General features: G+C 39.0%; 2 protein-coding genes across 2 annotated transcripts; both read right to left on the reverse strand.

Moving 5' to 3' along the window:
* Nucleotides 1-8,881: 8,881 nt before the first annotated feature.
* LOC145256156 (uncharacterized) lies at nt 8,882-10,777 on the reverse strand. Its single transcript, XM_080114743.1, has one exon. The coding sequence runs from the start codon at nt 10,775-10,777 to the stop codon at nt 8,882-8,884; it is 1,896 nt and encodes a 631-aa protein (XP_079970869.1).
* Nucleotides 10,774-11,586, reverse strand: LOC145256157 (uncharacterized). Its single transcript, XM_080114744.1, has one exon. It carries the CDS (start codon nt 11,584-11,586, stop codon nt 10,774-10,776), a length of 813 nt encoding a protein of 270 aa, XP_079970870.1.
* Nucleotides 11,587-15,455: the final 3,869 nt, after the last annotated feature.

The following is a 15,455-nucleotide window of genomic DNA, read 5'->3' on the forward strand; positions in this document are numbered from 1 at the left end:
AGGATCTTTCCTAATCAGTGTTGTTCTTCCCTTCACAAGCCAATCATGGACATCTCCCGACTCTACAACCCTTTGCAGAGCAGCAGCTATAGGTGAATAAAGGCATGGAAACTGTTTAAACCAGAAGCCCATCACTTCATCTGGATCAGGTGCCTTCCAGTTATTCATCCTTCGTATGCCAGCTTTAACGTCATCGATCGTTATCTCAACGTTCTTCATCTGCTGCATTTCTGATAGTCTTTCTCTGACCTCTCCCAACCAGCTAGCCTTCTCATTATATCGCCCTTCGACAGACCAAATCCCACTCCAGAACTTCCTTGCATCTTTTGCATTTGGAGTGTTATTTCCCGCCTGTTTACTACCATTTAATTCTTTATACAGCTGAGACTGATTGTTCCGGAAAAGGTTGTTCTGCCGAAATGCAACACTTTTTCGAACAAAGTTCCTAATTTTCATACCACCAGTGTGGACCTTCTCTTTCAACATTGTTAGAACGTTCATTGTTCCTTTTTCCAGCAATCTATACCTCCTTTCAAGCTTGTCCTTAGCTTTCTGTCCTAGTTTAACTCCTTTTCTTATTTCTTCGATTCTACCAATGTCTTTCCGCCACCGTTTAATACTTTCTTCAAGCCGCCTCTGCCAGTGTGGCCTTCTATCCTTCATTTTTCCCTTTTTCTTCTGTAATAAGCCAAGACGATTCACAATAACGTATGACGCTGCATATAGAAGCCTGTTGTTCCATAATCGATATGTTCTTTCTTATGATGTTGTGAATTACTCCTTGAACTATTTTTAATAATAATAATAATAATAATAATAATAATAATAATAATAATAATAATAGGAGGAGGTTGTGTTCTCCATGATATAAGCGTTGTTTAAATTTTAAAATGAAATACGTATAATAGTACGTTTATAAGCCAAATTACAACGTAAAGCTTTTTGTAAAGGAAACAAAAACTTATTTATTCAAAATCAATATTTCGATGTGATACATCTTACTCCCGTTCCATGATGTTATCAAAACGAAAAGAATTTAGTAGATGTGTTTTCTTTAACGACGAACACAACCTAACTATTTCATACCACGCGCGCGACACCAACGCGTTCTCTCCCGGATATAAAAAATATCACTGTTGAAAAAACAAACAAACAAAAAAAAACAAACAAAAAAAAACACGGATTTTTACTACTAAATTCTTTTCGTTTTAATATCATGGCACGGAAAGGAAAAAATGTGAGAATTTTGAATTGGTTGACTTGTCGTGAGTAGGTCAGGTCGGTGGGGAAGAAAGGAGTGCTGGTAGCCGTGACCAACGCGGCCGGTGGTCCATTAATCAAAGAACCTGAGTGCCTATTCCTTAATCCTTACAAGTTAAATAGACATTGCAGTCACGCGTAAATCTCGTTGACTGAGAGCTGGAGTAGATAAAAAGGGGGTGGCCGCTCTACTGTTGTTGCTGTCTTCTAGACAAATTACACTTCGACCATCGTTAATCATTTGTTACTTTAACAAGGAAAGGCTGCTTGTAGGCAACGTCGACATTTCGTTGCAAGACTTAAACCGTCTTTTCTCCCTCCCCTCCCCACACTCGTCGGTATGCTAATTCCGACACATGGCAACGAAACTTAATGAGTAAGGACTTTATTTCTATTTAAATGACTGTCTTTTTTTATCCCCATCAGTAACGCACGTGGTTTTATAAAACAGTAATGGCCGTCATCTAATGAAACAAAGTGTAACTGATTCTTTTCCGTTTTAAAATAATACATTGAACCGAAATTGATTTCTCCTCTTTGGAGTTGGATTATTCTAGTGTTCAACGGAATTATAACATGGATGATTCAGTCTCAATGGAGGGCCTGAAGCTGAAACAAGAACTTCATCAAAGAAAAATACTAACTACCCTGGAAGGGTTAGAAAAGGAAGAGAAGTGCTTTCTCTATTTAAGCGAGAAATAGAGGACTGGTTGGAAGAGCTTGAGGGTGTCTCCTTTGGCATGGAGGAACACTTGGCTGCAAGAGAAGAAGCGGAAGCATTGACAAGCTTAAGTCTGGCTTCGTTCCGCTTTAAATATGGAGTGAGACAGCATTTAAGTTCTCTGCGGAAAGCTGACCAGAGTGAACACCCGGCAGTTACCTCGATGGAAGATGTTGACTTAACCTCTAGTCATGGCAACCTGGTTACTCCAGAAAATGAGAGATCGCCACCCTTCAAACCAACAGTCCATTCTTCATTTTCTGTGGTGCCATTTAAAATAAAGTTGAAGGGACCACGCTTTGATAGGAAAGACTTCGACATCAACAAGAGGAGTTTCAAGGACTGCTTGACAAAGTTCGAAAATTGTGCCGGGTCCATAACATCAAACACGGAAAGACTATATTTTTTGAGATGCTCCTTGGAAGTTAGGGCCCTCCAACTTATAAATCATCTCTACCCCTCTGAAGATAGTTACGCTATGGCCCTTAAGCTATGAAAGGACCAATATTTGGACGAGGAGGAGATAAGAGGTGAAATAATTAAGCAAATATTAGATTTCCAGTTAGATAATCCCAAAAACCTGGAAGGATTAAAAAAATTTATGATAAAGACCCAGGTGGATGTGTGGGAGCTAAGGTCCTCGTATAGTTGTGACTTATATGACGATAAGTCAGCTGGAGCAATAATAATAGCACAAGTGTTATTTGCGAAATTCCCGCCCGAAGTAAAGGGAAAAGTCTTACGAATCTCTGGGACTACCTACCCGACATTGTCCACACTATTGAAGGAAACACCAAGAATAGTGAAACAAATGCTAGTTGCCAGACAGCCGACGAAGGTACTGATGTCCAAACCTAGGCTGCAACTTAAGGTTAAGCCAGAGGAGATGATCGAAACCTCGTCTCTTAAAACGTTTAATACCGAATTGAGATCTGAGGTAAGATGCGACTTTTGCAAAAGCAATAAACATTTTTCTGAGGACTGTAGCAATTATACGACCCATGAAGCCAGGATAACCCGGTGTAGAGAGCTGCGTCTTTGTTTTCGGTGCCTAAAGAGATCTCACTTGGGGAATATGTGTCCGTTAAGGACATCAAGAGAAATTTGTTGCCATAGTTGCAACTCTAAAGGACACATAACTGCTATGTGCTCAACTGTTACGAGTAGTATGCAGGTTGATACCTGCCTACATACAAAAGACGATAATGCTTTCCTTTCTCCCATAATTGAAATAATAGTGCAAAGAGGAGATAAAAAGTGAAGGTAAACTGTCTGTTAGACACTGGCAGTCAAAGAAGTTATTTGGACTCTTTAATTTTAAAGAAGCTAAATCGCCTCTCCTTCGCAAAGGATAAAATAATGGAAGTAAAGACCTTTTTAGGAACGAGTCCTAAAACCTTTAAGGAAATCTCGTTGCGATTGAATTTGATGCCCGGCAAAACACATACTCTTCAGATTCTTGCGACCAAGTTGAACTTGTCTTACAGCCTTGAAGGACTTAGATTCTTGGAAATTTAAAGAATCACAGACTGACTGCAAAGTTTAATGTAAAGGAGGATTTGGTTACTATAGATGGGTTACTAGGACTCGACGCAATCCAGTACCTGGAACCTTTAAAGATAGTCCCTTGCATGTATGGGGCAGCATTCGAGACTAAAAAAAGGACTAATCCCCTTTGGAAATAGGTGTTCTTTTCTATATAAACACCAGATTAAAAACCAAAAAAGAACACAAATTAATTATGAAGAGGTGTTGGCGAAAACTCCACCACTTCCATCTTCCAGAATGAACTACGTGGTTCACCCAGAGGAATCCTACCCAGACCCTCTAAAAAATTGGGTTGAAGAGAGTAGTGTCCAATGAGGGTTGGAAAACATGTTCAACCTTGAATCTGTTGGATTACCCATTGACGAGAAATTCTCCACCTTGAATGAAGAGAAGGTTAAGCAGTTTAGAGATTCCATCACATACAAAGATGGTCTCTATCATGTACAACTTCAGTGGTATGAAGATAAATTAAAATCGGTACCATCTAATTACAATGCTTCTATTCGGGTGCTAGAAAAGGTTAATAAGGATCTGGAGAAGAAAAACTTGTATAATCAGTATTTGCAAGTTTTTCAACAACAAGAAGACGAGGGTATTATCGAAGAAGTAATTGTGCCTCCTGAACAATTTAAAGACTATATATGGATTCCACATAGGCCAGTGCTAAAACTAACAGACCAGACTACTATCAAGGTGAGACCGGTATTTAATTGTTCTTATAAACATAAGGGCTCAGTATCATTGAACGAAGTAGCTTATCCTGGAGTGAACCTGATGAGCGACATGTTAAAATTGATGATCCGATTCCGAACAAACCGATATGTCTTGTTGGCTGACATCAGAAAAGCATTTCTGATGATTCGTCTGGCATCAGAAAAGGATCGTAATCGGTTTTGCTTTTTTTCTGAAGAAAGGTCAAAAATTACATTGCTACAGGTACAAAACCCTTATTTTTTGGCTTCAATGCAAGCCCTTTTATTTTAAATTACTGTTAAAGTTTCATGCAGAGAAATTCCCTTTGGATGAATGTTCGGAGGCACTGAAATCTAGTTTTTATGTTGACAACCTAGTGAAAACTGTGAATAATGCAGAAAATCTATCTGATTTGTATATCTCTGCGAGAGAGCGTCTGCAGAAGGGAAATTTTAATTTACAGTCTTGCAATTCCAACTGTGTAACACTCCAAAAGAAAATGGAGGCAGATGGAACGTTATCAGGATTCGACTCTGGTTAGGAAACGGTGCTGAGGTATCAATATGACCCTGTCCAAGATTCTATAAGAGTCTTCCCACCATCATGCGACTTGGAGGCATCAACTAAGAGGAAAATATTATCGGAGACCTCAAAGGTATTTGATCCTTTGTCTCCGTATCTATCTGTGACAGTGCGAGGTCGTTTATTGATGAGAGAAATATGGAGACAAAAACTGAATTGGGATGATATGGTTCCTCAAGTTATGAGTTCAGTTTGGAGAACGTTGGCAAAAGATTTATCAGCTTAGACTCTGTATCTTTCACCCAGGAGGGTTATAGATGAAGGAAAGGATACAAAATTATTCTTTTTCTGTGATGCGTCTAAAGCTGCATATGGGTTTGCGGTATATGCTGTACAGGATAGAAATTCATCCTTGGTATTTGCCAAAGCGAAAATGGCTCCTTTGCAGGGAAAATCCCTCCCAACGTTGGAACTTTTAACAGTATTTTTAGCAATGAAATGCTTCCCTTTTATAAAAGAGTCCCTAAAGGACATTCCTATAAAAGGCGTATATGTAATCACAGATGCTCTGGTAGTTCTGTCCTGGATTTTGGCTGACTTCGTCCAAACAAAAAATGTATTTGTACAGAATAGATTGCAAGACATAGCTGAAATGTGTGAGAAAGTTAAAACTGATTTTAACATAAAGATAAATTTTCAGTACACTTCAACAGATGACAACCCGGCCGATTACATCACCAGAGGTTTGACTATCAAGAAATTTAAGGAAAAGTTTTCTCTTTTGTATGAGGGACCGAAATGGATAAGGCAAGAAGAATCTTCCTGGTGCCATTGTAAGTTGGGTTGCCTTTCTAAAGTTCAGATGGAGCAGATTGGCACTTCAGTAAATTAAGCCACAGAGAATGAAGTGGCTATATGAGAAGTCGAATTGGAAAAATTCTCCAGTTTTAGTAAGTTGATCAGTGTAACTTCACTGATATTCAAGTTCATCAACAAGTTAAAAAAGAGGGAGATGGATCCTGAGTTACAAGCAAATGCCTACCTGATCAAGACAATGCAAAAACAATCCTTTTCAAGGGAGTTGGACTTTTTGTTGGACCCTGGAGGAAATAGCATGCCTAAACTGGTGAAGAATTTTAATCTCTTTTTGGACCACAAGGGCATTATACGATGGGAAGAATAGGAAAATCGGAATATCACTCATATGAGGTCCAAAATCCTATTTTATTGGAAAAGAGCATTATCTAACAAGATTGATTATTCAAGAATATCACCAAAGAAGCCAACAATTAGGCTTGACCACAACATTGAATGAAATACGATTGGCAGGTTATTGGATACCACAAGCCAGACAGGCTGTTAAAAATGTGGTTAGTACTTGTGTGAAATGCAAACGCTATAATGCCGTTTCCTTTTCAATATCAAATTCGATCAACTTACCAGCCCCTCGGGTGAATTTTGTCAGGCCCTATCTACATACTGGTGTGAATTTTACCAGCCATATCTATGTTAAAGGACAAGAAAAAGACTATAAAATGTACATTCTTCTATTTACATGTATGAGTATTAGGGCTGTACATTTAGAACTGGTTCCGGATATGACCGTGAAATCATTTATTCAAGCATTCATTAGGTTCACGAACGTGAATGGAATCCCTACACACCTTTATTCGGATAATGCGCGCACATTTAATGCTGCTACCAGAATCATTAACCGGGGCATGATAGCGGACGAATTCAAGGAAAGATTTAGCCCATATGACTTAAAACATTGCACAATTCCACTGTTTTCACCTTGGTACGGTGGTAGTTGAGAGAGGTCTATCAAGACCATAAAATCTTGTTTATATAAAGCAATAGGAAGAAGTAAAGTAGACTGTTTTGGTCTACTAACAATTTTGTCTGATGTGCAAAGGGCAGTAAATAGCCGCCCCCCTGACATATAGGAGCTCTGAGGATGCTGATCTGAATGTCTTAACCCCTAACTCTCTCATGAATGCGAATGTTGGTCAGGGAATAATAATGCGGTTGGAAAATCAGGACCTGGAAACGATCGATCCTATTAGTCGAAGTGACTTGATTCAAACCCTGCGTTCCCAGGAAAAAGCCTGACTAAATTTAGGAAAGTTTTGAATGAGGACTATTTATTGAGTCGCAGAGAAAGAGCAATGAGCTTGGCTGATAGTTCTTTCGAAGATAAAGTAAAACCAGGAGACATAGTGCTCATAAAAAGCCCTCTGAAGACGAGGCCTTTCTGGTCCCTAGGTGAAGTTCTACAGCTAATCCAAGGAAGTGATGAATTGGTGCGCATGGTGAAGGTGAGGAAGGGGAATGAAGCTATAGACACATACTCTATCAAGCATCTCTTTTCTCTGGAAATCTCTCACAGCCTGGAGAACCTGACCCGATAGGCATGGAACCATCAAGTTCACAGGATATAAGTCAGGACCCTCAATGGAGAGAGAGTACTATAATTTGGATCTGTCCTAGCTGTAACAGACCTGAGGATACCAGACCTATGATAGCATGCGATAGATGCAATGACTGGTTTCACTTCAGCTGTGTGGGTCTAACTGAAGCACCACCAGAAGATGAACAATGGTTCTGTCCGACTTGCAACCCTTAAGGAGTTGTAACTGGTAGACCCAGTTTATCAGGAGTCTAAACAAACTGTTTTATTCTCTTAAAGATTTTTTTTTCTTTTGTGGGGAATGGTGAGAATTTTGAATCGGTTGACTTGCCGAGGGTAGGTCGGTGGGGAAGAAAAGAGTGCTGGTAGCTGTGACCAACACGGCCGGTGGTCCGTTAATCAAAGAACCTGAGTGCCTATTCCTTACAAGTTAAATAGACATTCCAGTCACGCGTAAATCTCGTTGACTGAGAGTTGGAATAGATAAAAAGGGGTGGCCGCTCTACTGTTGTTGTAGTAGTTGTTGCTGTCTTTTAGACAAATTACACTTCGATCATCGTTACCCATTTGTTACTTTTACAAGGAAAGGCTGCTTGTGCGGGAAATTTATTCACTGAGTCCCGTGAAGGTTATCCCACGTGGTTCATGTTAATAACCTAGAAAAATCAGGACATGAAAAAATAAAGACAAGGAAATACCTTTAAGAATAAAAAAAATATTGCCATTTTATTGAGGGAAAAGAAAGCATAAGGGTTGGAGAAAGAAGGCAGCAAAGCTGCAAAGTTCAATTATTAAGAAAAAGTTTATATGTTCAATTTACAAGAGAAAATACAGTTTATATGTTCAATTTACAAGAGAAAATACAGTTTATATGTTCACCAATTCGACTGCCAAAAAATGTCCTTATGGCAAGCACTAAAGGCTTAATTAACACTAGAGAGAGAGAGAGTACAGAAATAAGAGAAAATTAGAATAAGAGAACTTACTGCGTAAAACAATGATTTCGTTTTTTTTTAACCTTTCTTTTTTTTATCTTTATATATATGTGTGTGAGTCCTTTTTTTTTACATATATATTTTCTTCACGCCACTCCAAATCGATCTGTCCTCACTTCAGTGACAGAATCCTTGAAAGTTCTTTTGAAAATAATCCTTGAATTTGAAAACTCAATGTTGTTTGGTAAAACCTTCGTTCGTCCTTCTTGTCAGATGAAATTCTCACTGGTTACAACATGGAAAGACATTTCGGTTTCCACACGCCGACATTTAATCGCATCTCGTGCGTCCAGTTTATAGATCAATTCTTCTTAGAATTGATTCTTTCTTTTCTTTTCGAGTCAACCAACTTGATTCGACTCTTACTGAAACTCATTATTCATTCCTATGAACAATGAAATAACTTTTACTATTTTTAAGACTTGAATGTCTGAGTAGGACCAGAGCTCGTAACTTGCGTGTTACCCTCGTGGAATCTCTGTCCAAAACTGACTTTCGCTCCGCTCTCTAGTGCACTTGTTGAATTTTCGCGGGAAAAATATCTCTTAGTAGAACCAATTGTGGCGTGATTCTTTCAGCAGCAGCAGCTCGTTAAAAAGACGTAAAGTTAAAGAAGGAAAGAAGGGAGGAAAGATAAAAGACAACGACGAAAAGAAGGAAGAAATTAAATTTCTGACCCTCTCCCGAACAAAAAAAGAAAAAGAGAAAAGAAAAAAGGTGGACATTTTCCAACTAATACCAGAGATAATCAGGATTTCTCTCTTTAACTGATCTCTGATGTCTAACAGGTTTAGACTGATCCTCACGAACTGATTCCACAACATTTTCACCTTCAGGCAAATCATCACCTTGATCTGCAGCAGGGGCTTGGAAAGAATGAATTATAGAAAGTTCCAACGGGAATAAATGTTTTATTGAATGCTCTTGCAACGTATCACCTCTTTTAATCAAGGCAGATCTCACCAATTCGTCGGAACCTTGGGTCAGTTTCATCACCCTGCCCAAACTCCAGTGAGGTCTAGACTTAAAACCTTTTATCAACACTACATCATTCACCTTTATCTTGTTATCAAAACTAGACTGGTACAAATCACTAGATAACTCTCTCAAACTCATCAAGTACTGTTCATACCACATAGACCTGAACTTATTCAAAATGGATTCTCGATATTTTAAACTATCGATTAAATCTGACCTACTAGGAGGTTCAATAGAAGACATCTCTTCATCAAAATTCAGAAACACAGCACTTCCAGGATATGAGCGTAGGAACGCGTTGGGAGTAATAACTTCCAAACCATTATCGTCAGAACAGCGATAGGTCAAAGGTCTATCATTGATTGATCTCTGTATGTCCGACAACACAGTCAGCAACTGAAAATAGTTTAATCTACCTCTTCCCACAACTTTGAACAAACAATTCTTCACAGTTTTGATCAATCTTTCCCACATAGCTCCGAACCATGCAGAATATAAGGGGATAGTATGATGCTTTATACTACACGTATCAAGACTTCCTCCAAATTCATCCGCCAACAATACCCTCTTCACTATATCACAACCCGCGACAAAGGATAAGGCATTATCAGAGTAGATGTGTGTAGGTACACCATACAAATTAAAGAATCTGAAAAAGGCTAATACTACAGAGTAAGTAGACACATCCGGCAACAATTCCAGATGAACTGCTCTCACATTAAAACACGTGAAAACATGTATGTAAATTTTCCTGACAGCTTCACCCTCACTCACCCACAGATGACCTGTAAAATCAATACCCGTATGTACAAAGGGCCTGACTAAGTTTACACGATGCCTGGGCAGATTGGTGACCTTAGGATATCTAAAGGACAGCGAATTGTATCTTTTACAAGTGGCACAATCAGCCAGAAGAGTCTTCACAGCCTGCCTAGCTTTAGGAATCCAAAATCCAGCATTGCGCAATCTTTCAAGAGTCGCAGCAATGCCCAAATGCTTACATCTGACATGAAAATCCCTTATAAACAATGTAGTAACATGGCTAGACTTGGGTAACAGTACAGGATGTTTCACCTCATCCGAAAAATAGAGGCAACCATCAATTCGTCCACGACAACGAATTATATTTCTTTCATCTAAAAATAGATTGTACTTGGCTACCAGCCTAGGCACTTCCTTCTCACTTGAGTTCAACAAGAAATTCCTCTCTTCCCTGAAGAACTGGTTCTGTACGAACATGACCAAGTACAGCTTGGCCCTGACCAAAGGGTCAACATCCTTAACTTTTTTCAACTTGGCAATGAATTTAAAAACCATAGCCAGAATCCTGATAACCCTAGAGAGAACGGAAAATCTTTCCAACTTTATCACAGGCACAACATCAGTCTCCACCTCACAGCCAGTGTATGCCGTGGTCAACTCCCGACTCTTCTCACTAAGGCAAGCCAAAGTGTACTCCGGCCATTCCAGGCAATTCCCCCGCAACCATACAGGGCCGCTTAACCAAAAGTCCTTCTCTTTAGTAAATTTGTCTAGAGGAACACCTCTTGTTACCAGATCAGCTGGATTCTCTACAGTATTCACATATCTAAACTTGATCGTATAACCCTTATCTGTCAGTTCGTTAACCATAGACTTGATATCTTTCATCGGTTTCTCGTAAACTGACACTTGGTGTTGATGGTTTCCGACAATAACCACGACAACACTACTTGTGCGTCGACAGCCACTATGATTTCCTTGAACAAATTCGGGAACATCTTAACCAAAATAATTACATGTTTAATGCCCCAAAATACAGCCAACAATTCCAACGTAGGAAGGGTTCTCTTAACAGAGGGAGCCACTTTAGCTTTTGCAAAAAATAAGTTAGCCCTTCCTCGTTGGTACATATATTCGACAATTCCGTAAGCACGGTTCGAAGCATCACAGAACATGATCAAGATTACCGGCAAATCAGTTTGAACCGAACATCTATTAAAACCAATGTTTTGAATGTCCTTAAGACTCTTTTGAAAACTATTCCAAAGAGATAATATATCATTAGGAATTGCTTGGTCCCAGCCTATACCTAACTTCCATACTTGGCTCAACATGATTTTTCCCTTTATAGTAATAGGCAACACAAGACCCAACGGGTCAAAGATCGAAGAATTCACAGACAACATGTCTCTTTTAGTTGAGACTACTGTCTCAACACCTCCGCTACTTAATTTCATTTCATCCAACATCGGATCATACGTATAGCCCAAGACTTTCTCACACACCATTCCGTGAGAGGAACCATTGTTGTCCAACTGTATACGTTGCGAAACTATTTCGCTGTTACTGCTACAAGTTTTCAATTCGAAGCCACCCTTTTTCATGGTAGTTACTGCTTCCACATATAACTTCAGCAATTCAGACTGCGACTGGTGTGTTTTAACCAGATTATCGACATAGAAGTTATTCAACAGCATGTCACGGCAGGGTCCTGCGGCATGTTTTTCTACATGATATTTCACTATATAACACAAAATGAACGGGCTGGACACAAATCCAAAGATCAAAGTGCTGTAGCTCGTCAAAGTGCTGTAGCTCGTCCTCTAACTTCAAAAAGAAGCAGAAACGATTCTTGTCAAATTCGTTCTTCAATTTGACCATCAAAAACGCTTTTTTAATGTCCGCTAATAGAACCAACGTATCGGTTCGGAATTTGAACAAAAGCTCCAGCATATCAGTGTACAGGTTCACACCCGTATAGGCGCAATCATTGAGGGACGGCTTACCACCCGTTCTCAATGAACAATTGAACACAGGCCTTATTTTTGTTGTGCACTGTGGTTCAGTTTTGTAGACAGGACGATGGGGTATCCAGGTGTACTTGGCAAATTCTGAAGGAGGCACATGAATTCTCTCAATTATGCCTTCGTTCTCCTGATCAAGAAATACTTTGCAATAATCAGAGTACAGATTTTTGTCAGACAATTTATTTACTACTTTGTCTAAGACAGCTAATGCCACATTATAACTAGACGGAACTGCGTTCAACTTATCTAGGTTCCAAGGTAAACTTACATAGTAGCTTCCGTCACGATATTCAATAGACGAACGAAAATCTGCTATTTTTATTTTATCGTAGCTACTGCATACCTCATCTGTAACACCCAATGTTTCGAGATTGAACATATTCTCTATGGTCCTATCCACTGCCGCTTCATCAAAACAACTCCAAGGATCCAAATGGTTCGATTTAGGCTCCAAAACAAAGTATACATGAGTAACATTACACGACGAAAATTTCCCTACGACTCGATTGTAATTCAAGCCAGCCTGCTCCCGCACAGAACAACAGGATTTGAAGTCCGAAACGTCTCCAAACAAAATCATTCCCTGAGACGAACTAAATGCAAATCCGTCTTTAAATTGGGTTAGCTGCAAGGGGCCCAAAAACTTGATTACATCAATACCAATCAGACCATGGACTGGCAGCATGTCGTTTTTCATACACGAGAAATCAGCAGCCAATTTCACCTCGTCCTTTCTCAAGTCAGATATCACACCGCCTAATCCTTCAATTTTAAAGGACAGGTCTAAGTGTTCATCCAACAAGAATGAAACTTGCCTTGATTCATCCTGAATTTCACACGGAGATCTATCTCCTGCAGATCTCTTACTTTATTACCCAAAAAGGTCTTTATAAGAAATCTGCGACTTTTCATGGGTGAGGATATGGAAATCTTTCTTATAAGTCCTTTGCAGAGGTAAGATCTCTCACTGCCGGTATCTACCAAACAGTTAAAGGACACATCCTTGCCCCCCACATTAACCGAAATGTTAACTACAGGTAATAAGGACGAGCTACTGGTCATCCAACAAGCGTTAGAAGAAACAATAGGCTTGACCGCCATGGGACACATAACGCTACGGTGCCCAGGTCTATTGCAAGACCAACACAGCTCAGACTCCCTTCCATTGCAAGGACAGTCTTTTTCCCCATGGAGATGGCTGATGCATCTAGAACAAATCACTAACTCGTTACACCTTCTCAACTTGTCCTTAAACGTTGGATAGGATTTACACATATGAGCCTTGTGATCATTACTTTTACAAAAACAACATCTATATTTGACTTTAGATGTCTTGACGTGGAAATTCTCCAACGTGGAGGGTCTTTTATCTGGTAAGGAAGGTTTAAACTTGTTATTAGACCTTTTTACAGAGAAGTCTGGTCTACGACTCCCAGGATCATATTTACAGAGCTCAAGAGTTCTAATAATATCAGTACAGTTATCCAAAATCTGCTCCAGAGAAGGGTAATTATTGTTTACTTTGTGCACTAATTCTGTTCTAAAGGTAACGGGTAATTTACCGAATACGATATGACCCAACAATCGATTTCCCGGGGTACCGCATTCCAGAAAATCAATACTGAAGGAATTCTTCAATTCGTATGCCTGCGTCTTCACGTCAGTCAAGAATTTTTTCACGTCCAAATTACTATACAAACGATCAGTATTCAACAAGGACGAGAAAATTGAGTCCACAACACAACTCTCATCTAGGAACTCGTTGGAAAGCAACTCTAATGCAATCTCGTAATTTTCGTCCGATACCGATAAGTGTTTAACAATCTGAAAGGCGTAACCCGTGAGATGGTTTTTCAACACGACCAATCTCAACGAGTCACTATCCAAACTGGATACACAGTTCAGGAACTCCCGGTGAAAATTTAAAAAGGCTAGCTTATCTGTCTCTAAGTCCCTATCATTGAATTTAGGACAGACGATAGAAGGGGTAATATTTACACCCTTGACTTTATCACTCTTCTTCAAACAGGTCTCCGATTCTTCAACTTTGGCAAGTCTCAATCCAGCCAATTTCTCCAGAGCTTGTAATCTAAACAAGGCACAATCCTTGGAGAAAGTTTCCACAATGTATTCTTCGACATTATCATTTAAATAAATATCGACTAACTGTTCTTCCAACAATGCCGCGTTCGACAAGTATTCTTCAACCTGATTTTTACATAAAGAATATTTGTCCTCTCCCACTTCACGAGATGATTCTATCGCTTCTAGCACTACAAGTATTTTATTCTTATTAATTTTCAACTTCTTCAACAGAACATCCTTTGGCGTCGCAGCCATTTTATTTTCAACTAATTCTCACTTAACTTATCAATACTTGAGATAAAGAGAGAGAGAGCTACCACATAATCTATGACGTCACTCAAAATGGCGCCAACCGTTACCAATCAAGCCAACAAGACAAGATGGCGCGCACAGAAAGCCCGCCAAAAAAGAATGATGCAACAACCAAAAGAACTAAGACTATCCCAAAATGGGAAATAATATCTAGAAAAAAAGGACAGGCAGATACAGTCTGGTGAACATAATACGAAGAATAAGTTAACAGCTTGAGCAGAACCAACCCTAAATTATTTCCAATAAAGGGATAATCCTATATAACGTTTCTCAAGCTTTTGACAGAAGAAATGGTATCTCCCCAAATCTTGTCCGATAGGAGGAAAATAACCATTTCAGGTAAGAACACTGCCAATAACTAAAGCACATAGCAACATCCGTAATCTCGGCTTAGGTGCAATTATTTCTTAACAGGGTTCGTAAATGTTTTGGCAGAATGCGGGAAATTTATTCACTGAGTCCCGTGAAGGTTATCCCACGTGGTTCATGTTAATAAGCCTAGAAAAATCAGGACATGAAAAAATAAAGACAAGGAAATACCTTTAAGAATAAAAAAAATATTGCCATTTTATTGAGGGAAAAGAAAGCATAAGGGTTGGGGAAAGAAGCTGCAAAGTTCAATTATTGAGAAAAAGTTTATATGTTCAATTTACAAGAGAAAATACAGTTTATATGTTCAATTTACAAGAGAAAATACAGTTTATATGTTCACCAATTCGACTGCCAAAAAATGTCCTTATGGCAAGCACTAAAGGCTTAATTAACACTAGAGAGAGAGAGAGTACAGAAATAAGAGAAAATTAGAATAAGAGAACTTACTGCGTAAAACAATGATTTCGTTTTTTTTTTAACTTTTCTTTTTTTTATCTTTATATATATGTGTGTGAGTCCTTTTTTTTTACATATATATTTTCTTCACGCCACTCCAAATCGATCTCTCCTCACTTCAGTGACAGAATCCTTGAAAGTTCTTTTGAAAATAATCCTTGAATTTGAAAACTCAATGTTGTTTGGTAAAACCTTCGTTCGTCCTTCTTGTCAGATGAAATTCTCACTGGTTACAACATGGAAAGACATTTCGGTTTCCACACGCCGACATTTAATCGCATCTCGTGCGTCCAGTTTATAGATTAATTCTTCTT

Source organism: Euprymna scolopes, chromosome 32 (genome assembly GCF_053919585.1).
Source record: "Euprymna scolopes isolate OS-2025 chromosome 32, ASM5391958v1, whole genome shotgun sequence".
NCBI classification, from domain to species: domain Eukaryota; kingdom Metazoa; phylum Mollusca; class Cephalopoda; order Sepiida; family Sepiolidae; genus Euprymna; species Euprymna scolopes.